The 24,913-nt window shown below is 39.7% G+C and overlaps 2 protein-coding genes across 3 annotated transcripts in view; both read left to right on the top strand.

The window, feature by feature from the left end:
• The first annotated feature begins 7,286 nt into the window (after window positions 1-7,286).
• LOC114565317 (E3 ubiquitin-protein ligase TRIM21-like) lies at window positions 7,287-22,235 on the top strand. 2 transcript variants are annotated; one of them, XM_028593306.1, is made up of 2 exons: window positions 7,287-7,401; window positions 19,982-22,235. In XM_028593306.1, the coding sequence occupies exon 2, from the start codon at window positions 19,984-19,986 to the stop codon at window positions 21,628-21,630; it is 1,647 nt and encodes a 548-aa protein (XP_028449107.1). In that variant the 5' UTR covers window positions 7,287-7,401; window positions 19,982-19,983; the 3' UTR covers window positions 21,631-22,235. The 2 variants fall into 2 exon arrangements, with proteins under 2 accessions (XP_028449107.1, XP_028449097.1); XM_028593296.1 differs by lacking the exon at window positions 7,287-7,401 and adding an exon at window positions 15,947-16,033.
• Window positions 15,951-24,913, top strand: part of LOC114565326 (E3 ubiquitin-protein ligase TRIM21-like) — a 54,488-nt gene continuing 45,525 nt past the window's right edge. Inside the window, exon 1 of the mRNA XM_028593324.1 lies at window positions 15,951-16,033. The gene's annotated coding sequence lies outside the window, so the exon portion shown is untranslated. The remainder of the gene's footprint in view (window positions 16,034-24,913) is intronic.

Genomic DNA, 24,913 nt, shown 5'->3' with positions numbered 1-24,913 from the left:
TATCAGTAACACGACGTTTAGCATAATTACATTTCTAAGCAATGACATAGTTTTAAAAGCGAATCAATACTCACAAACCAAAATCAAAGCAGTATTATAGAAATATATTTTAGCTGTTTTTGGGTTAACTTATATCAGAAGCAGAAGTACATTCTCAACTGTTCTTTGGATTAATACAAATGCATTTCAAAAAGCAGGAGTATAATTTTAGCTGTTTTTTGGGGTTTTCACATACTCTCGTTCAACAGTTATATAAGAAATTTGTGTTTCTATCAACCAAAATGTCCAAAATAATAACGTTGATGGTTCCCTAAAACGCTCCCCACAACTGAAATAAATGACGAGGTCACTACTTTCATTGAATTTGGGTGTTTCATTTAAATTCATAGCATTTGAACAAAAATTTATAAAAATGTTAAATAGTGACAAAAATTATGGAAAAAGCTTAAAAAACGTTGGGGAAAAAACAACAAACGTCAAAATAGCGCAGAAGAAAAGTGATGGGGGTGTGGGGGGGGGAGTAACAACGATGAAAAAAGTGACAAAAACGTCAAGGAAAAAGCAGCAGAAAAAGTTGTATTGTGGGCAGGAGGACAATACGAGGGTTATCCTCGGTCAAATTTAACCTGTTTATAAAATCTCTCTATATCAGAACAACAGAACATTGAAACAAAATCTGAAAAAACTGAAAACTGAAAAACATATATATACATACAGTACAGGCCAAAAGTTTGGACACACCTTCTCATTCATGGGTTTTCTTGATTTCCATGACTATTTACATTGTAGATTCTCACTGAAGGCACAACTATGAATGAACACATATGGAATTATTTATTTAACAAAAAAGTGTGAAATAACTGAAAACATTTTTATATTTTATAGATTATATTTTAGATTCCTCAAAGTAGCCACCCTTTGCTTTTTTGATAGCGCTGCAAACCCTTGGTGTTCTCTCAATGAGCTTCATGAGGTAGTCACCTGAAATGGTTTTCACTTCACAGGTGTGCCTTGTCACGGTTAATTTGTGGAATGTTTTCCCTTATTAATGGGGTTGGGAACATCAGTTGATTTGTGCAGAAGTCAGGTTGATACACAGCCGACATTCCTATTGGACAACTGTTAGAATTAATATCATGGCAAGAACCAATCAGCTAAGTAAAGAGAAACGAGTGGCCATCATTACTTTAAATAATGAAGGTCAGTCAGACCGGAAAATTGCGAGAACTTTGAATGTGTCCCCAAGTGCAGTCACAAAAACCATCAAGCGCTACAACGAAACTGGCTTACATGAGGACTTCCCCAGGAAAGGAAGACCAAGAGTCACCTCTGCTGCTGAGGATAAGTTCATCCGAGTCACCAGCCTCAGAAATCGTAAGTTAACAGCAGCTCAGATTAGAGACCAGATGAATGCCACACAGAGTTCTAGCAGCAGACACATCTCTAGAACAACTGTTAAGAGGAGACTGCGCAAATCAGGCCTTCATGGTCAAGTAGTTGCTAGGAAACCACTGCTAAGGAGGGGCAACAAGCAGAAGAGATTTGTTTGGGCCAAGAAACACAAGGAATGGACATTAGACCAGTGGAAATCTGTGCTTTGGTCTGATGAGTCCAAATTTGAGATCTTTGGTTCCAACCGCCGTGTCTTTGTGCGATGCAGAAAAGGTGAACGGATGGATTCTACATGCCTGGTTCCCACCGTGAAGCATGGAGGAGGAGGTGTGAGGGTGTGATGGTGTGGGGGTGCTTTGCTGGTGACACTGTTTGAGATTTATTCAAAATTGAAGGCATACTGAACCAGCATGGCTACCACAGCATCCTGCAGCGACATGCCATCCCATCTGGTTTGCATTTAGTTGGACCATCATTTATTTTCCAACAGGACAATGACCCCAAACACACCTCCAGGCTGTGTAAGGGCTATTTGACCAAGAAGGAGAGTGATGGAGTGCTGCGCCAGATGACCTGGCCTCCACAGTCACCGGACCTGAACCCAATCCAGATGGTTTGGGGTGAGCTGGACCTCAGAGTGAAGACAAAAGGGCCAACAAGTGCTAAGCATCTCTGGGAACTCCTTCAAGACTGTTGGAAAACCATTTCAGGTGACTACCTCTTGAAGCTCATCAAGAGAATGCCAAGCGTGTGCAAAGCAGTAATCAGAGCAAAGGGTGGCTACTTTGAAGAATCTAAAATATAAGACATGTTTTCAGTTATTTCACACTTTTTTGTTAAGTACATAATTCCATATGTGTTCATTTCTAGTTTTGATGCCTTCAGTCAGAATCTACAATGTAAATAGTCATGAAAATAAAAAGGAAACTCATTGAATGAGAAGGTGTGTCCAAACTTTGGCCTGTACTGTATATTGGAAAAAGCGACAAAAAAAACTTTAAAAAATTTCAAAAACATAATAAAAAAACCATCAAAAAAGTGACAAAAAAATTGGAAACTGTGAAAAAAAAAAAAATTGGAATAAAATCGACAAAAATGTCAAAGTGTAGAAAAATAACTACAAAATGTTGAAATTTCGACCCAGAAAAACACAAAGTTGCATGGTCAATGGTAACACTTATTGAGAAACTGAATGGGATTTTGACATCCGGAGCCACACTGTTGCATTTTATTTTGAAAGAGCCGGAAGCTGTTGAGCGGAGCCAAGTTGACGGTGTTTGTGATGCTGAGGAGAGAGCATCCTCCGCGGCAGGTCTCCACACAGGCAGGCCGTGTGTTTAGGGACATGTGATGTCTTTATTATTGGTATTACATGTTATTTTATCACCGTGAGTTTGAACCGTTTTCATCCTGAGCTCAGCGATGGGGGGTTTCTCCGAGAGTGGTGCAGTGTCGCCCGGACACAGCAGACACGGACAGGGCTCTGGCTCCGGCAATAACGGCAAGAAAACGTCGAAAAAGTCGCGAACGAAAAGAGGCAAACGAGGCAGGAAAAGGAGGAATAAAAAGAACAGGAACAACAGAACACCGCCGCCGTATTTCCCACCGGAGGTAATTTAGCTGCCGTTCTTTAGCCCGGGGATTAACGGGGACCTCCAGCTAGCTAGTTGGGCTGCAGCAAACCGGAGCTTGTTACAAGCTAATTACTGACACATTTAGTTTACACCGCATTAATAAAATGGATCTAACATGGCGCCAGAACACTGTTATTGTGAGCTAGGCTTTATACAGGAGTCCCTACAGCCGATATCTGCTGTTCTCTTGTCTGGAGAAAACGTCACACCAGACTCCATTACAATATGTGACAATTAAAGAGGATTTGGTCTTAAATGTTGAAGCACAAATGTCAAAGACGTTGATTGAATAGATTTTGTGAAATAATAAACCTCAATTAATAATTCGGCGTATAGTTTAATTAGAAGAAGCAGTGTTTGCTTTACTATTTTTTGCTTTCAACTTTCAACACGTAAAGCTACGTACAGCTGAGTTATGAGGTGGAAGGACTCAGTCAGTCATTGTTTTTGAATTGAGCACTGGAGGAAATGTACAGTAAGCAGAGCTTTGTAATTAGTTCTGTTCTTTAATAAAAACTGGTCTACACAACAGGATGTGTACATATTCTAATAAAATCTATTGCAGATATAGAGAAAGTTATTTTTGACTATAAAGAATTAAATACAGATATCTGCAATAAATATCCAGTCTAGCTTCTAAATGTTAAAATGGCCACTAATACTATTAAAGGATTTAAATTTAATTTTGAGTTATTGTGGATAGCTTTATTTACCATTCTGACTAGTTAGAATATAATTTTGACTAGGAGAAATGTTATTATAAATATCTAAAATGTAATTATAGATAGGAGTGTGGTTTGATTAAATGTTGAAACGGCCTGCTATAGCCCTGTTACGTCCCGTAGCTAGGGGCATCAGGACATAAACATAAAACCAGATGTAATTGGTATTTGAAAGGATATTTATTTTAGAATCAGGCAAATTTAACAAAAAAGCTTACAAATGGAAAAATGGGCCGGTGGGTCCTATGTAAATCAAAAACAGAATATAACAAAAAGAGATCCTCAAAAGGAAGACTATTTCTACACTTATAAGAAAACAAAAGGTTAAACAAGAATCCTCTCTAACTAAGGTACTTTGCAAAACAAAACACAATACTCACAGCACCCCTGAACCTAATGTGGCTAAACACGACAAACCTGTTAAATGCAAAGATGGTATCAGTTTTAAAACTCAAGCCTTCCTTAGAAACATTTTCACAAACAAATCTGGTCTGGCAGCTGCCCTCAGCTGCAATCAATTAGTGTTGACGAACTGACCGAAGAGCCGGTTAATTAACCCGACTCGTGTCACTTAACCCGGGAGACTCGAGTGCCATACATCAATGAACCGACTCATTCCTCTTTTTTTCTTTTACATCATTCGTGCATGGATGTATTAAGAGAACATTCGTGCCGTTGTGTGTAGCTGGTATTCTTCTGCTACTGTGTGTGTAGTAATCTAGCTCATTAGCGCCTCCACTGGTGTGGTGGTGATTGAATCAATCAGGAAATGAGCTACCTAGACCGTGCACCAGGCTACTGAACGAGACCGAATGTAACCGTGCAACCGGCTGCTCGAGTCTAATGTAATCAAGTGGTGTCTTGGTTCTCGGCAAGTTTGAGTTATTAACCAAGCCTTGTTTGTTTCTGGTGAATTTTAGAGGATTGTGTTCATGTCAATTTACACATTATCGATGGGGAAGTACATAAAATACAAATCCACGTCATGTTGTCTTGGTAGTTATGTTAAGTTAAATGTTAGAGAAGTGAATGTTGCTACGTGGTAGCTAGGCTAGGCTGTCACAAGGAGACCGCGCACCAGGCTACTGAACGAGACCGTAAGGACCGTAACCGAGGCTACTGCACGAGTCTATATTCAAACGGGTGTCTAGGTTCTCGGCAAGTTTGAGTTATCAACCAATCCCAGAAGCCTTTATTTCTCGTGCATCTTAGATGATTGTGTACATACTAATTCATAGACTACATTATTAATGGATATCACATACAAATGCACGTCATGTTATCTTAGTAGTTATGTTAAGTTAAATGTTTGTTACATGATAGGTAGGCTGTCACCAGGAGACCGCGTACAAGACCGTAACCGTGCCTAATGCATGAGTCATGTAATCAAACGGGTGTCTAGGTTCTCGGCAAGTTTGAGTTATCAACCGATCCCAGAAGCCTTTATGTCTCGTGCATTTTAGAATTGTATTCATGGAAAATCATAGGCTACATTACCAAGGGGAAAGTATTATATGACATACAAATACACGTCATGTTATCTTGGTAGTTATGTGAAGTTAAATGTTAGAAGTGAATGTTGCTACATGGTAGTTAGACTGTCACAAGTAGACCGCCCACCAGGCTACCGAATGTAACCGTGGCCAGTGCGTGATTCTAGTGTCGGTCAGTGTGAGTGTGTAAATAGTATGTCGAGACCGAATGTAACCGCAACCGTTCGAATCTTCTGTGGTGTCTTGGTTCCTGGCGGGGGAACGCGATCACCCCCCCGCCGCCGAGGGCACGCGAACCGGTGACCGAATCTGTTAACTCGGTAGGCCAACTAACGACCCTCCGGTTGAACCGACTCACGTAAAAGAGTCGGTTGTCCCATCACTACAATCAATCAAAGCAGACGTCCTCAATTGGCCGGTCAGTGGTGGCATGCCGCATCAATCAGCTTTGTCCTCCAGGAACTGGGCGGGACTTCCTTTGTCCATCCAATCCTCAGCATGGGATGACACAGCCTGCTTTGCATCACACATATCACACTCAATTAAACATACACATGAGGGTGCCGACGGCAGCCCTAACAAGCACCTAAGACATTTCTCTTGTTTTCATCTATAGTTGTTAAGCAGATTGTCTTCTTGCGTGTCCGACAATAACAATAACTTTAGTTTTCTATGTTGTAAGTTGACATCATTGTTTAATGTCACATTTCAATACTGACAACAAATGTTGTATAATCTCTCTGAAAGAGTCAAACAACAATAATTGATAAGTGCAGGGTATTAATTTAAACTCTGAACAGTTCTTGAGAGCTGACAGCCTTCCTAATGTCCGAGTATGTCTCCATGACTCCCTGCTCCACTGCAGCAGCAACAACAGGCCTCCATGTAGACCACTACCTGGTGTTGTGACACAGAAGGACCACTAGGTGGATCACAACACAAAGGAATGTTGAGACAAAGTTACCGTACTGCTGCCACGCTGACCACCAAACACTCCTGATACATGAGAGTGAACACACTGTCGGTCATGTACAGAATAATCACTCATGATGGACGAGGACACAACCAACAACCTCACATATGTTTTCCTTCAGGAGGAGACACCATCTCCTCCATCTTCACCAGTTTATAAAGAGAACATCTAGTGGTTTCAAGAACGTTCTGGAAGTCTCATTTTCTTGATTCTCGTCTTGTTTTAACACTGAAGTTTATTTCTGAAAAATCCCTGAAACAAAGAAATCTGGTGAACTGGTAGAAGTAGAATTAACTCACATATTGTATTCCTCTTTTGAGAAATAAACTCAGTTGCCAGTTTATTAGGTACCCCTGCTAAAACTAATGACGTCTAAGACAACATACTACAGTAAATCAAACTAACATCAATGAGGGTAGACTAAATAACAGAAACAGGTCAGAACTATTATAGTAACCTATCTAAAACATTCTTATTTTACACATTACATTCTATCACTTCTATTACAATGTAAAATACTATATTGCTGCTACAGAGGCAGATGTTTAAAAAACCTTTATTTACAGTCTTCATTCATGTAAACTGTGTGGATGAATGAATGAATCCAGCAAAACACTTTACATAAAACATGAGAGCAAACAGGAAGTAACTCTCTTTATCTTTGATGATATTTTTAACTCCCCAATGTTGAATATTCAATGTGTGAAAAGACCTGTAGTTAATGTGTAAGTATATATTTTATTTATTGATACATATTATATTTGTTGTACGATTTGATGCAACGTTGCAGATGTGTGACATGTGACGTCTCTCTCTTTGTGTCCAATGAACTACAGACTAAACTCTTCTGGTTAAAATAAAGCTGAGGCACATTAACGTTTCAACACACATAATAAATCATTAGCTATAGCATGACCTTTGCTCCATATCAACCAGACAACATCCTGGTATTTCACGATAAGAGTGACCATGAGAGGGAGGAAACAGACCACAGAGCTGCAGTAAGAGGAGGAGCAACACTGGAAAGAGGAGAGATACAACGTCACACTCCAGAAATGAAAGTGAAGTTTGTCAGAGAGTCAGCCACGCTGCAGTAGAGACAAGACTCTGTTTCTCTCTGAAAGAAAACTCAAACTGACTTCATCAGGTCTTTCTCAACAACACAGCAGAGTCTCTGACAAACACTGGTGAGTACAGCTGATCACATTTACACTTTCTACAACCAGGATTAACACTAAACTTCAGCTCTACTCACAAAGGAAGTTCTACTCTTTTAATTACTTGTGAAATTTGTAACAATATAACTATGGTTGTTTGTCAGCAGGCCCACTATACAGTAGCCCACTTTAACAGCTTTAAACAGTATCTCTGTGTCAGTTCTCAGGACTTTAGGAACCGGTTAGTGATCGCCTCCTACACACTACTTTCTCTATTTCCTCTGGCTGTTTCACAATAAAAGCTTTCCACCAGAGAACCAGTGGAAGGCTTTTAATGTGAAGCAGCTGGAGGAAATGTACAGTAAGCAGAGCTTTGTTAGCAGTGCTTTTATTTAATAAAAACTGGTCTACACAACAAGGTGTGGACATATTCTGTGCTGTTTTATCAGAATAGCGCTTCAGCTTGTCCGGGCTTGTTAAAACACTTCCGTCAGGGCTGGCCAAGTGCTGAGACAGGAACAGGATTCTGGACCCAAAGTGCACGACATGATAGGGCAGATGCAGGTGTAGAATTCATTATAACTAGGGCTGTCAAACGATAAAAAAATTCTATAATTTTGCATTTCAGAACTGTTTTTAAGTACATATTAACAATGGAAAGCAATTATTACCAGCGTATCTTGATTGGGAATCAAATGAATGCAAAGAAAGTTATTTTATGAACTTGACTTTAAGATTTGTATTTGTTTATTATTTATTTACTGTAAACAAAAGAAGAAATTGCTGTTGAACGACAAATATAACCACCAGATGGGAAAAGGGTATTTTACAATTACTGTGAATGCACCACAAGGCTACCTGTTTTAAGCATATCTGTTAATGCACTGTCTGGGTTGTTTAATTCTGCTGCAGAGCAGACTGTTAGGTCCCAGTGTTGGAATCCTCTACAGTGAAATACAGTCACACTTTACACTGTTTAACGTTAGCTGTCAGCATTTTAACCGTGTTTAATCCAGCTGCTAGCTAAAGGTAGGCAAGCGTTACCTGCTGTCAGGTGTAGTGTAAAGTCAGGCACCAAAATGAGGCACCGAAATTTTCGTTCTTATTCAGTCTTGTTACTACCGTTTAGGTCGGCACGTTTCGGTACCCAACCCTACTTACCAGAGTCAATATGGTGTGCAGTAACTTCTGAATAATTTTGATAACTCACTGACGTCCAGTGATCACCGGTTGATGAGACAGCGTTTGCACTTTGGTTTCAATAACAGGTCGGCGAGTAGCACTCTCCAAAATAGTGCTTTATGGACCTTTTTCACAGCAGACTTCTCATAGCAGGAGAAGGACAGCTGAAATTGATAACCTTAACGATGGCTCAATTCCGTCAAGTGTCCCAGTAAGGTATTTCAGTGAGTCAGCATGCACAATACAAGGGTCTCTCCTAAGTGGAATGCAGCCATCATTAATGGTTTTGAATACACCTGTGCTTTTCCTACTATGACATGTCAACATGTCTGCCGTGAAAAATGTGAGTTACGTTAACTGTACTATGCTTAGCTCGTAGGTGGTAGCTCAAGCTTGACGTGCTTCAGTGATATTTAAATTTGGCTTTACACAATGTGCATATGGCTTTCGACTTGTCTACGAGCCGTCCGGGAGTTCGGGAAAATAAAAAGCGCCATTCAGCATCGTGTTGCTGCTGCATTTCTCCATCATGCCTGCAGCAGTAGGATGTGTTACGAGGAAGTATGGCAGCTTGATGATAAGTAAAGGTGTGGCAAAGGGTCAAAATAGTAGCCTGTTACGCATGACGTGAAGCCGAGTGATGTAAAAATAAATTAATAAATGGCAGCATTTGATTAAAAAAATTAACGTGTTATGCTCGGCCCTTAATCGCATCGCGATTAACGCGTTAATACTGACAGCCCTAATTATAACAGAAAACAATCCAGGCTTATGTGAGTCTTTAAGAATCTAAACAAGGTAAAAAATTCCAAAAGTAGTAGCTGGACTCCACTATGGCATCAAAAAGTCCAAAACACAGGGGTAAGTAGAAAACTGGAACAGTCAACAACAATGATGACATGACAAGGACTGAACAGAACAAAGGATATTAAACACAGGGCCAAACATGCAGGGAGGGGGCCAACAAGTGAAACGTATTAGGGACAAATTAGACTCAAACAGGAAACAAAGCTAAACCAAGACACATGAAACCAAACACTACAAAATAATACAGGAAGTAAACCAAGCCAAACATATATTCATATAGGTGAATTCAGGAAAAACAACAAATAGTGAAACAGGAATCAATCAAAACACAGAGCAACAGTTAACAAAATAAAACAGGAAATATAACAGAAACCCACAACGCTAACAACTTCACCATCATATGATTTACTTAGACAACAGTCATCACACTTGTTTCTTTTTACACAAACAATGAGGCGCTCAACGCTCCCTGTCACTAAAAGAGTTTTTTTTGTAGAGATTTTTTTTTTTTTTACATTTCTGAGGAACTTGGGATGCTTAAAAACCTCTTAAAATTGCAATATATGTCAGAGCTTGCGAAAATTGCAAAGTTGTGCAAGGATCGAGGTCGGACTTGACCAGCGGGATCCATAGTGCTCCTAAATACTCATCAGGGATGGGAGGAGGCAATTTGCATATTTCACCATAACACAGGAAGTTTTACGCTGTCCAATCTGCCCTAAATTTCTGAAGACATCTACATGCCTATATTAAGTCATAGTCATAGCGCCAACTACTGACAACAGGAAGTAAGTTGTATGTGACACAGATCATCCGATTAACATGAAATTGACATGGTGTTGTCTACACATGGTATACAGCAACATGACGTTTCATTAGTGTATATTCTCTATTGCCACATTGTGGCCACAGGAAGTGATACAAAATGTACAACACCTATTTCTCAGTGCCACATGCTCCACGTAAAATAATGTCTAACTCATGCACACAGTGTCTGATTATCCTGGAAATGCACAGCCATGTTGACCAGCGCTCCATCAGTATCCTCAACGCAAACGTGTGAGGGCCCATTCACCACTGCTTGCTGCTTTAATTAAAACTGTAATTTCAATAACTTGTTTTCTTTTCTTTCACAATATGTGTAGATATGGCTGCTGCAAACTATCTGCCATCTGAAGATCGGTTTCTGTGCTCCATCTGTCTGGATGTGTTCACTGATCCTGTCACCATACCATGTGGTCACAACTTCTGCAAAAACTGCATCACTGAACACTGGAATACCAATGACCAGTACCTGTGTCCGATGTGTAAGGAGGGTTTTACCACAAGACCTGATTTGAGGGTCAACACTTTCATCTCTGAGATGGTTGCTCAGTTCAGACAGTCAGCTCAACAGAAAGCCAGCAGCAGCAGCTCAGAGCAACAAGTGTCCAAACCAGGAGAAGTTCCCTGTGACGTCTGCACTGGAACCAAACTGAAGGCCCTGAATTCCTGCCTGGTGTGTCTGGTCTCCTACTGTGAGACTCACCTGGAGCCTCATCTGACCACGTCAGGCCTGAAAAGACATCAGCTGATCGACCCTGTGGAGAACCTGGAAGGCAGGATGTGTATGGGCACGATAAACCTCTGGAGCTGTTCTGTAAGACCGACCAGACATGTGTCTGCATGCTCTGCACTGTTTTAGACCACAAGATGCATGATGTTGTTCCTCTGAAAGAAGGATATGAAGGAAAGAAGGCCGAGCTGGGGAAGACAGAGGCTGAAATTCAGCAGATGATCCAGAAGAGACGACTGAAGATTCAGGAGATCAAACACTCAGTCGACCTCAGTGAGGAAGATGCAGACAGAGAGATAGCAGAAGGTGTTCAGGTCTTCACTTCTCTGAAGGAGTCTGTTGAGAGAGGCCTGAATGAGTTCATCAACACCATCAAAGAGAAGCAGAAAACAACAGAAAAACAGGCCGAAGCTTTCATCAAAGAGCTGGAACAGGAAATCTCTGAGCTGATGAAGAGAAGCACTGAGGTGGAGCAGGTGTTACGCTCTGAAGACCATCTCCATCTTCTCCAGAGTGTCCAGTCCCTAAACATCCAACAACCTCCACCCACCAAGGACTGGACAGAGGTCAGCGTCCGTCCATCATATGAGGGGACTGTGGTGAAAGCTGTGGTTCAGCTGATGGAGACTCTCGGTAAAGAGATGAAGAAGCTGCTCCCTGAGTTTGAGCTGAAGAGGGTCCAGCAGTATGCAGTGGATGTGACTCTTGATCCTGATACAGCACATCCTGAACTCATCCTGTCTGATGATGGGAAACAAGTGAATCTTGGTAAGGTGGAGAAGAATCTCCCAGACAACCAAAAGAGATTTTCTAACCATTTTTGTATTTTAGGAAAGCAAAGTTTCTCTTCAGGCAGATGTTACTTTGAGGTTCAAGTTAAAGGAAAGACTGAATGGGATTTAGGAGTGGCCAGAGAGTCGATCAACAGGAAGGACATCACACTGAGTCCTGAGGATGGTTACTGGACTATATTGTTGAGAAAGAGAAATAAGTACAAAGCTGCTACTGACCCTTCAGTCCTTCTCTCTCTGAAGTCTCCTCCTCAGAAGGTGGGGGTGTTTGTGGATTATGAGGAGGGTCTGGTCTCCTTTTATGACGTAGATGCTGCAGCTCTTATCTACTCCTTTACTGGCTGCTCCTTCACTGAGAAACTCTTCCCATACTTCAATCCTGGTAATAATTATGGCCGTAAAAACACTGCCCCTCTGATCATCAGTCCTGTCAGAGTAAACTAATCAGAATCAGAATACTTTATTGATCCCTCAGGGAAATTGTTAGTTGCAGTTGCTCACAGTCAAGGTAAAAAATAAGAGTAAGAAAAAAGATAGACGATAAGTGTATAAAGTAATAATAGCTACATTGCAAGAAATAAAAAGTTAAGCAGAAGTAAAGTGAGATTATGTTAAAAAGTAAGATTAGGTCAAAAACAGGACTGTATCCAGGATTTTAGCATTACAGAGGTCCAACTTTAGATTTTATTTCCCTGACTTAAATATGCGCATTCTAAGACATTTGGAGAGTAACTATTGTATAACAGTAGCTTCAAAATCCTGGGGGGGCGGGCAGTAAGAATTCAGCACCTTCTTTTTTCTTTGGGTCTCCTCATGATCTTGTTCATCTCGTGCCTTCCCAAAGGAAAGCTTTTTTCTGAAGTAGTCTCTTCATTTTAGTTTGTCTCAGTGAAGAAATTAAACACAACAACTAAGTTGATATATTTATATAGTAACAGCGTAGGGTAACATTAAAAGTTACTGTTCTCTGATAATGTCAGGATAACAACATTAATCATACAATTAACCAGCTAGCAAACCATATCAGGTAACGTTAACGTTCATCCAAGTGAAAACTAGCTAACATTACATTATTATTGGATGGCATCAATGACCACTGCACTGTTTAGTGACCCTTAATGGTAGATACAGCCATGGTTGAAAAGATTCTGTTGCTAAAACAATGGATTTGCAAATGCTATTGAAGTACAGTGTAAACATAGAGTACAGTATGAAAATAAAGTACAACGTAAATATAAGTGGCAGCAATGAATAAATAACAGATATTGTACATGTAACTGAGCAATTATTGCACATAATTGTCCAATAATATTGAGACTCAGATGTAGACATACTATGTGTTACTATAAGTCCAGTTTTGACATTCCAAGTGTGTAACACTTGAGGATGAGTTATATAGTTTGATAGCCACAGGCGGGAATGACCTTCTGTGGCACTGTTTGGGTGTAGACAGTGTGTTGTCGAGTGGGTGGGAGGAGTCGTAGATAGTATTTTGAATAGCATTATCCTCTCCTCATTTATTTCATTTATTGATTTATTTCTATTTTCTGTTGATTGATTTACACTTAATTGTTAAGAGGTTTTATTATATGTATCCCATTACATGTGGGATCGTCCACACGTTATTTGGACAATATCTATATAAACCTCTTTTAAACCCACAGACATTTATTATAACTAAGTTTGAGTTCATTTGCAAACAAATGTTGCAAAACATACAGATTTATTTGTATATGATGTGCAGCCACAGAAAACATATTGCTGAATATTTCATTGTGTCATGAAACTTCATTTAAGAGTAAGGCCTATTACATCCCATAGTGTCTAAAGAACACAGGATGTGTCGTTGTTATACCGGGTATTCAAAGTCAATGGATGTGTCTATCTTGTGTGAAAAGTGTTTTGGATAATTACTGGTCACGTTGGCCATTTTTTATTTTTTTTATGAATTCTGTAAGATGGTTTATGAGTCAAAGAAATCTGTAAATATGTGATTGTAGAATAAAAACTGTAAAATAAAGCAGTTGTTGAACACAAGGCCTGAGGAAGCAGTGACTTGAGCACCAAAAACTGAACAGAAAAGCTGGTTTACACACAAGTTGTATTTCAGTCGAGAATGATCTTAGCTTATTTTTTTAGAATTTTGAAAACATTGATAATGTCGAGAATAAAGTTGAACTTTCAGTATTAGTGCCATGCATAAGAAAAGAATTTTTTTTCATTTTGTGAATGAAGTCGACATGTTGGAGGAGAAACTGGAATTAAAACACCTTGGTGCCCACCAGCCTCTGGATATCGTCATCACTCAAACTGCTGGTAAAAGTAACCTTGGTTTAACGTGGAGTGGTTAGCTTACAAAATAAGTCAAGTTTGCCCAGAGGTAGAACCGCTGCGTGGCCTTTGTCTTAGAGAGCCCTCAGTCTTGGTGAGTGAAAACCCATTTTATCATCCTTCCTTTGTGGTGCTGGTCCGTATGTTTATGATCTTGTGTTGGATTGATTGATATTGGCTGCGTTATATGGTGACCAGTGTGTACATATTCGGTTGTTGTCATAGAATGGATATGTATGCATCGCTGCATGACGTTAACTTTTTCTGGCTAAACTCTAACGTTACTACCATGGCCCCTAAAAGCACCGTGATCTGGCGGGGCCTGTAGCCGGGCATGCAGTTGACAGCTAAACAACTGGTGCTGGTAGCCTCATCACACATGTTCACATTACAACGCTGTCTGTTTTGTGGAGCCATGCAGTTTGTTGACATGGTAACAGAGTGAGATACTGTAGAAAACAGTGGAAAACAGACGTTGCCTAGCAACAAGCACCAACACGCCACCTTTCCTCGGACAACCGTGAGGACACCGAGCAAGAACTCCGACATGGATTCCAAGATGGAAGCGCCCTGTGTGACTTGTAGTATGAATTGTTGTCATTATTTTTGGACCGCTTTGGCTGTTTAAATGAAGATTTTAATCACTCGTATTACTGCAGTACCTTACTGCTTCTGTTTCTCTGCCTGTTGGTATGGGAATCGGTCTTGTTGTGAGTGCAATATTGAATGAAGCCTTGTTTGTTAACTTGGCTAGCGTTACTACTCGGCCAGTGCTACCATAGCAACAGCTTTCCGGGTGGTGTCTGTGTTTTTTCTCCGACTCGGATGCGCAAAACATACCAGAACGCTTGAAGTGTGGAAATTACGTCATATCCGAGGTCCGAGTCGGTTCACTGAGAATAATAGAACGCACCATTAGCCCATCTTTTGAAATTGTGCCCCACCAATTTTTTAGATATAAAAACGCCACGGCTTGTTCCAAGAACTTTTTTTGAAGTCTCATTTTCTTGATTCTCGTCTTGTTTTAACACAGAAGTTTATTTCTGAAAAATCACTGAAACAAAGAAATCTGGTGAACGGTAGAAGTAGAATTAATCCACATGTTGGGTTCCTCTTTTGAGAAATAAACTCAGTTGCCAGTTTATTAGGAACACCTGCTAAAACTAATGAAATCTAAGACGATACTACAGTAAATCAAATTAATCTCAATGAGGGTAGACTAAATAACAGAAACAGGTCAGAACTATAGTAACATATCTAAAACATTCTTATTTTACACATTATATCACTTTTATTACAATATAAAATAATATATTGCTTCTACAGAGGCAGATGTTTAAAAAACCTTTATTTACAGTCTTCATTCATGTAAACTGTTCGGATGAATGAATGAATCCAGCAAAACACTTTACATACAACATGAGAGCAAACAGGAAGTAACTCTCTTTATCTTTGATGATATTTTTAACTCCCCAATGTTACATATTCAATGTGTGAAAAGACCTATAGTTAATGTGTAAGTATATATTTTATTTCTTGATATTCTGATTGTCTTGTTGATGATACATATTATATTTGTTGGACGATTTGATGCAACGTTGCAGATGTGTGTGAAATCTCTCTCTTTGTGTCCAATAAACTATAAACTAAACTCTTCTGGTTAAAATAAAGCTGAGACACATTAACATTTTAAGACACATAATAAATTGTTAGTTATAGCATGGCCTTTGTTCCATATCAACCAGACAACATCCTGGTATTTCACAATAAGAGTGACCATGAGAGGGAGGAAACAGACCACAGAGCTGCAGTAAGAGGAGGAGCAACACTGGAAAGAGGAGAGATACAACGTCACACTCCAGAAATGAAAGTTAAGTTTGTCAGAGTGTCAGCCACGCTGCAGTCGAGACAAGTCTCTGTTTCTCTCTGAAAGAAAACTCAAACTGACTTCATCAGGTCTTTCTCAACAACACAGCAGAGTCTCTGCCAAACACTGGTGAGTACAGCTGATCACATTTACACTTTCTACAACCAGGATTAACACTAAACTTCAGCTCTACTCACAAAGGATGTTCCACTCTTTTAATTACTTGTGAAATTTGTAACAATATAACTATGGCTGTTTGTCTGCAGGCCCACTATACAGTAGTCCACTTTAACAGCTTTAAACAGTCTCTCTGTGTCAGTTCTCAGGACTTTAGGAACTGGTTACTGATCGCCTCCTACACACTACTTTCTCTATTTCCTCTGGCTGTTTCACAATAAAAGCTTTACACCAGAGAACCATTGGGAGGCTTTTAATGTGAAGCAGCTGGAGGAAATGTACAGTAAGCAGAGCATTGTTAGCAGAACTATTCTTTAATAAAAACTGTGGACATATCCTGTGCTGTTTTATTGGAGTAGGGCTTCAGTTTGCTGCCCCCACTTTAAAGGGCTTGTTTGTGCACAACTCAGTGCAAGGAGTCCGTTTCAGAAAGCAGGTTTAGTGAAAACTCGGAGTTTGTTAACCCTGAGATGAGGGAAACTCTGGGTTTTTTGTTTCAGAAAGGGAGGTTAATCAAACCTGAAAGAGAGGGGTAACTCCTCCTTACTATGGTAACTGACTCGTGGACATGCTCTTAAATCCCAGCAGGTTCTTTGTGTCGCATTACGTTTTTTAGCAAATGGCTTTCTTTCTTTACAACATTGGTGATGCGGAGCATATTAGTAAAGCCACTGTATGCAAAGCGCTGTCAGATGAATATGAATCGCTCGTTTTTTAAACATTTTTGTAATGTTTCCTGGACACAAACCAGTAGGAGCCATTTAAAAAAAAGAGTTTCCACAGTATTGCAGTTGAATGATGTAAACCCTTTGAAATAAAAGATTATGAATTAAAATGCTGTTACTGATGGTGCTGCAGCCTCCGAATGGGATTAGTAGGACTAGGACTTTTTTTGTCCGCAGTATTGCACCTAAATGAAATAAATTAAGTTTCAATACCATTTCACCAGTAATTAGGGCTGGGCGCCGACAGCGACGAAGGCCCTATTGGAATTGAAGGAATTATTCTTTTGTGGAAATGAATTGCCTTTTTGAGGGGCTTCACTTTAACAAACTCCTCCTAGAGATTTAATCCGATCAACTTCAAATTTGGTCTTTGCAATCTTAAGACCTTAGAAATGAAAAGTTATTAAAAGCTTGAGTTTTCGTCATTTTCAGCCATTTTGTGTCTTTTGCCATCGAAACAGGAAGTGGGTGTAACTTGAGTGTACATTGTCCATTTGGCTCTAAACTTTTCAGAATTCATAAGAGTCCAACCCTGAGGACAAATAAAGGCCGATATTTACTTAAAGTCATAGCACCCCCTTGTGGCAACAGGAAGTAGGCCTAAAAGTCAAGGTCCTATACTTTAATGAACTCCTCCTAGAGATTTTATCCGATCAACTTAAAATTAATTTGTGCCATCTCAAGACCTTACCGATGAAAAGTTATTAAAAGCATGAGTTTTCGTCCAACGGTGTGGGCGTGGCGTTGCGGCCATTTTGAGCATTTATCGATGAACGAAGAAGTCGTAACTTCGTGTATGTTGTCATATCTGCCCCAAATTTCTCATGATTGACAAAGGTCCAGGCCTGAGGACATCTACAGGCCAAAATTGACTTTTTGTCATAGCGCCCCCCGCTGGCAACAGCAAATCCGCCTCATATGACAAACATCATTCAATTTACACGAAACTTATGTGTGGTCTACATGTGATACTGAGTCGACCCCTATAGTTCAAACATGCCCACTTACTCAGGCCACACCCCCTTTTATGACTTTTGAACCGTTTAAGGTAGAGCCTTGTGTGAGGTGTCATTGAACTCAGCAGAGAGTTCCTTTTGATTGGTGATGGTTTGGCCCGCCCCTATGCTTTAGCCACGCCCCTTTTTAATAACTAATGACCCATTTGATGTACATTATTGTGTGAGGTATCATTGAACTCAGCAAATTTCCTTTTTGATTGTCATGGTTTGGCCCGCCCCCTATGCTTTAGCCACGCCCCTTTCACAGCTAAAGAACTGTATGACATCTTGTGTGAGAAATCATTGAACTCAGCAGGGAGTTCCCTTTTCATTGGTGATGATTTGCAGTGTCTGAGTGCCACACAAATGCACGGTCGCAAAGAGGAGCGGCGTCCGCCAGTAACTCCTACGTGCAAAGAGGTGCGAGGGCACGTACAACGCAGCTTTAATATTATACTTATGATTAAATGAAATTAATACACTATATTAGAGCTTACATATTTACTCTAGCAGCATTTTTCTCCCATGCAAAATCTCTCTTTTGCAGCAGCTGCTGTGTTGCATTTTTAACGAAATATACCGTACAGGCCAAAAGTTTGGACCCACCTTCTCATTCAATGCGTTCTCTTTTTATTTTCATGACTATTTACATTGTAGATTCTCACTGAAGGCATCAAAACTATGAATGAACACATATGGAATTATGTACTTAACAAAAAAGTGTGAAATAACTGAAAACATGTCTTATATTTTAGATTCTTCAAAGTAGCCACCCTTTGCTTTTTTTGATAACTCTGCAAACCCTTGGTGTTCTCTCAATGAGCTTCATGAGGTAGTCACCTGAAATGGTTTTACCTTCACAGGTGTGCCTTGTCAGGGTTCATTAGTGGAATTATTTCCCTTATTAATAAAAAAAGCAAAGGGTGGCTACTTTGAAGAATCTAAAATATAAGACATGTTTTCAGTTATTTCACACTTTTTTGTTAAGTACATAATTCCATATGTGTTCATTCATAGTTTTGATGCCTTCAGTGAGAATCTACAATGTAAATAGTCATGAAAATAAAAAGGAAACTCATTGAATGAGAAGGTGTGTCCAAACTTTTGGCCTGTACTGTATGTTCAAACTTGCTGTATGTGCACATGTTTGTACTAGTTTGTTTGTGGTTGTTACCATGGTGAATCGTAGTATGATGGCTCCATTCATGCTGCCTTTTTATTGTGGTGGTGAACTCTGAGTTAACCTACTCTGAGTTGATTGAACCAATTCAAATCAGCTGGGAGAGAGGGAAGACATGCAGGAAATCGTCACAGGTCAGGCTTCTGCGTCGAGGCATGCACCTCTGTATATATGAGCCTGCTCTACCAACTGAGCTAACATGGCCACTTTTCTTACCGGCAGAATTTGCGACAATTGTTTAATAAAAAGGTTTGAATATTGGTGCCAGATTAAGTGCATATACATTAACTAGAGTCTGCAGTTTGAGCTCCTCCAGACCACCTGAGGTCTCCTGTCTTGTTTCCCCAGCTGCTGAGTGGAGTGACGGGGGTTAGCTCTGGAGACTCCAGACCCGCCTCCCCCTGTGCTGTCCGACCAGACCCTAAGCTACTGCAAGCTATTTCTATGATTTTCTTTTTAGCTAAATACTAAAAAGTAAATTTAATTCCATCTGGTAAAACAGTTTAGCATATGTCAAGGGCTCTTATTGTGAAAGGTAAGAACAGAAAGTGTCTTTGGTAAAAGCTTTGTTAAGGTTGAAAGCAAGTAACGTTTGGCCAGCAGCCTCTGTGTTGTTGTATTGTGATCCTCATAAGTAAACAACACAACGTGATTGGTTGTGATGCTTATATTCGCAGTGTAAAGCTCATAAAAACTGACCTTTTCCATAAAAACAATTACATTGCTTTATCACTGTGTAATATTCAAGTTGCATGAAAGTACTGATGATGAAAACAACAGTTATAAAAAAAAATACTGATGTGCAATTTAATAGCACGAAAAAAACGTTCCCAATGTGTAAATGCCTTAAATCATGTGCAGTGTTCGATAAACCGAGAAATGCACAGGGACTATGACTGGCTGCCCATCAGTACCCCCTGTTGTGGGTCTCCTTGCATCTTAAATTAAAACTGCACTTAGAATATAATATTTTTCTCTTCTTTCACACTATGTGTAGATATGGCTGCTGCAAACTATCTGTCATCTGAAGATCAGTTTCTGTGCTCCATCTGTCTGGATGTGTTCACTGATCCTGTCAGCACACCATGTGGACACAACTTCTGCAAAAACTGCATCACTGAACACTGGAATACTAGTAACAGGTGCCTTTGTCCCATCTGTAAGGAGGGTTTTACCACAAGACCTGATTTGAGAGTCAACACTTTGTTCTCTGAGATGGTTGCTCAATTCAGACAGTCAGCTCAACAGAAAGCCAGCAGCAGCAGCTCAGAGCAACAAGTGTTCAAACCAGGAGAAGTTCCCTGTGACGTCTGCACTGGAACCAAACTGAAGGCCCTGAAGTCCTGCCTGGTGTGTCTCGTCTCCTACTGTCAGACTCACCTGGAGCCTCATCTGACAGCTTCACGTTTGAAAAGACATCAGCTGATCGTCCCTGTGGAGAACCTGGAAGGCAGGATGTGTACTAAGCACGATAAACCTCTGGAGCTGTTCTGTAAGACCGACCAGACATGTGTCTGCATGCTCTGCACTGTTTTAGACCACAAGATGCATGATGTTGTTCCTCTGAAAGAAGAATATGAAGGAAAGAAGGCAGAGCTGGGGAAGACAGAGGCTGAAATTCAGCAGATGATCCAGAAGAGACGACTGAAGATTCAGGAGGTCAAACACTCAGTCTACCTCAGTGAGGAAGATGCAGACAGAGAGATAGCAGAAGGTGTTCAGGTCTTCACTTCTCTGAAGGAGTCTGTTGAGAGAGGCCTGAATGAGCTCATCAACACCATCAAAGAGAAGCAGAAAACAACAGAAAAACAGGCCGAAGCTTTCATCAAAGAGCTGGAACAGGAAATCTCTGAGCTGATGAAGAGAAGCACTGAGGTGGAGCAGCTCTCACGCTCTGAAGATCACCTCCATCTTCTCCAGAGTGTCCAGTCCCTAAACATCCAACAACCTCCACCCACCAAGGACTGGACAGAGGTCAGCCTCCGTCCATCATCATATGAGGGGACTGTGGTGAAAGCTGTGGTTCAGCTGGAGGAGACACTCAGTAAAGAGATGAAGAAGCTGCTTGAGTCTGAGCTGAAGTGGGTCCAGCAGTATGCAGTGGATGTGACTCTTGATCCTGATACAGCACATCCTGAACTCATCCTGTCTGATGATGGGAAACAAGTGAATCATGGTGATGTGAGGAAGAATCTCCCAGACAACCCACAGAGATTTTCTCGTTACTGTATTGTTTTAGGAAAACAGAGTTTCTCTTCAGGCAGATTTTACTTTGAGGTTCAATTTACAGGAAACACTGAATGGGTTTTAGGAGTGGCCAGAGAGTCTATCAACAGGAAGAGAGAAATCACAGCGAGCCCTCAGAAAGGTTTCTGGACTATAGTGGTTATAAAGAGAAATGATTGCTACGCTCTTGCTGACCCTCCAGTCCGTCTCTCTCTGAAGTCTCCTCCTCAGAAGGTGGGGGTGTTTGTGGATTATGAGGAGGGTCTGGTCTCCTTTTATGACGTAAATGCTGCAGCTCTTATCTACTCCTTTACTGGCTGCTCCTTCACTGAGAAACTCTTCCCGTACTTCGGTCCATATAGTAATGATGGTGGTAAAAACTCTGCCCCTCTGATCATCTCTCCTGTCAGAATAAACTAATCACTGATCTCATTTCAGGTATTGATTTATTTTCAATCAAAAGGAACAAATATTTGACATCTTATTTTCTACATAATCTGTTTCCTGTGGTGACTGATTTACACTATATTACATTTATTATCATATGGTTAAATGTGCAGCAATTCTTTGCAAATTGAATCAAACTTCATCTTGACATATTTGGTATCTTTTAGAAACTGATTTCTTATGGAAGTTATAATAAATGTCTGTGGGTTTAACAGATGTCTAAATAGATATCGTCCAAATAACGTGTGTCATGATGCATCAAATTATGTGTTGATTATGTAATCAGATACACATTTATTTGTATTTGATTTGCAGCCACGGGAAAACATATTGCTGAATCTTTCATTGTGTCATGAAGCTTCATTTAAGAGTAAGGCCTATTACATCCCATAATGTCTACAGAACACAGTATGTGTTGTTGTTGTTATACCGGCTGAAAAGTGTTTTGGATAATTACTGGTCACTTTGGTCATTGTTTATTTGTTTCATGAATACTGTAAGATGGTTTATGAGTTAAATAAATCTGTAAATATTTGTTTGTAGAATAAAAACAAAAATAAAGCAGTTGTTGAACTCAAGGTCTGAGCAAGCAGTGACTTGAGCACTGGAGGAAATCTACAGTAAGCAGAGCTTTTTTAACAATGCTGTTCCCTAAAAAAACTGGTCTACACAACAGGATGTGGACATATTCTAATAAAATCTATTGCAGATATCTAGAAAGTTCTTTCTAACTAGGAAGAATTAAATACAGATACCTGTAATAAATATCCAGTCTAGCTACTAAATGTTAAAATGGCCACTTATACTATTTAAGGATTTAAATGTAGTTTTGACTAGTAAAATCAAAGTTGTAGATATCTTGAAAAACAATTGCTACAAGTAAGAATGTTATTGTGGATATCTTTAATTACAATTCTGACTAGTTAGAATATAATTTTGACTCGGAGAAATGCTATTATAAATATCTAAAATGTAATTACAGATAGGAGTATGGTTCGATTAAATGTTAAAACGGCCTGCCATAGCACCTGAGACATTTTTCCTGTTTTCATCTATAATTGTTCTGCAGAGCTTCTTCTTGCAGGTAACGTCTGACAATAACAATAACTTTAGTTTTGTATGTTGTAAGTTAACATTATTGTTTAAAGCCACATTTTAATACTGACATCACATGTTGTATAATCTCTCTGAAAGAGTCAAACAACAATAATTGATGAATGTGGGGTATTAATTTAAACTCTGAACTGTTCTTGAGAGCTGACAGCCTTCCTCATGTCCCAGCATGTCTCCATGACTCCCTGCTCCACTGCAGCAGCAACATCAGGCCTCCATGTAGACCACTACCTGGTGTTGTGACACAGAAGGACCACTAGATGGATCACAACACAAAGGAATGACGAGACCAAGTTACTGTACTGCTACCACGCTGACCACCAAAACAAACAGCAAATTGCAGCAACAGCCTTTTTCAGTTTAGTGGGAAGATTTTTGTTGAGATTTTTCACAAAGATTTTTTGAAGTGTTACTTATTCCAATAGCACCAAAATGATGATCATGATTTATTACCATTTGCAAAATAAACCAATTCTTAGTGAAACTAAGTCCCTCTCCTTGGTGCTTATTCTAAATATATACTTGAAACTAGAAACCTGCACATTGTAGCAGAGTCTCCTTTGCTGATGATTAACCTGGTGAATGCTAAATAGTATGTGTGAAGTGATTACTTGTTGAGTATTCATTAAATCTATTGAACAGTTGCATAAGGGAAATAAAATAATTTGGGAAGGTAGTCAGAAATGTGTTAATATAGGCCTGTGTGAACTGATTACTTGTTGAGTATTTATTAAATATACAATTGCTTAAGGGAAAAAAAAGGTAAGGTAGTCAGAAATGTGTTAACATATTTATATTTAACCCCTTAACGCCGACTGTCGCTAATCTGCATCAAACCCCTTCCATTCCGACTGCAGGCGAGATAGCGTGTGTATTCCCCCCAATGCCGGTTTGTTTAGATGCGATACATACCTAGGAACCTTTTGCATGCGCTGGTTTCTCGTAGGACCGGTTGGAGTGGGAGATATATCCGGTTCACAGAAGCGAAATTAACCCTAACCCCTAACCCTAACCCTACCCCTACACCTAATCCTACCCCTAAACCTAACCCTACCCCTAACCCTAAAGAAACTACTGTCAATGTTAGGGAGTAGGAGAGTGTTTTCTTTCTTGCCGTTGTCAAGATCCATGTATTTGTCATTTACAGTTTAGAAGTTCTAACAACTTTGTGACATGAATGAAATCTACTATGTGTTTTATTAATTTTACCATTTTGTAAAGAATTTTACCATAATGCCTGTTGTCACTAATTTGCATCATACCTAAATTTATATCTATTCCATATGCTATAGACAAATTAACAATCTCTACTTAATTTAGCATCAGCTTGGAGCCAGAAACACACATAATATTTTGTTTGTATAATTGTGAATAAATTCAGGCGTCAAGGAGTTAACATTTTGTTTAAATTTCCATTACTACTTCTATTAGGCCTTTTTTCTTTGAGCCCCTGCCACCCAAAATGTCTGTGCAATGTCTGTCCTTTTTTGTTCCTTCTTGTGTTTCTGCAGTTTAATCTCTTTGGAGGTCAGTGTCTCAAGCTGCTGTGAAAACCTTCCCATCAGAGCGCTGACTGGCAGCACTAAAGCTCAGACTGGGCAGCAGAGCAGACTCTCTGCCAAACACTGTTGAGTACAGCTGACCAAAATAGCTGCTGGTTCTCTAATTCACCAGTTGCATGACATGATCATCGCATTTGTTTTGGATATATTTATGTGCGTGTCTTGGTAATACAAGACTTAAAATGTTTTTGTGTGCATTTCTTACATAGGCCTACATTCAGGGCTTGACATTCCCCACTCTGGCTATTATTTAGTTAGTGACGCAGCATTTTTTGCTAGCCACTATTTTGTGGGAAATTACATTATTATAAGTATAGTTTTATTTGATTAGAGTTGACTGTGGTGTGCTACAATTCATTTGAACTAGAATAAAAATCTTTTTATTAAATGTAAATGACCACCCAAAAGTCGGCTCTAACAGTGATGAAATATTCAGCTGTGATAAGGTTGTGTGTACTTCTGTTAGTACAGCAGATTAGTAAAAAAATCGTTCACTTTGGTATACAAGCATGAAATTTGGCACAGATACTCTCTAAGGGCCACTATTTTGGAAAAAGGCGTTGGCCACTCAAAAATTCGAT

The sequence above is a fragment of the Perca flavescens genome, chromosome 2 (assembly GCF_004354835.1).
Source record: "Perca flavescens isolate YP-PL-M2 chromosome 2, PFLA_1.0, whole genome shotgun sequence".
Lineage (NCBI taxonomy): Eukaryota > Metazoa > Chordata > Actinopteri > Perciformes > Percidae > Perca > Perca flavescens.
This window is presented reverse-complemented; position numbering and strand designations above follow the sequence as displayed.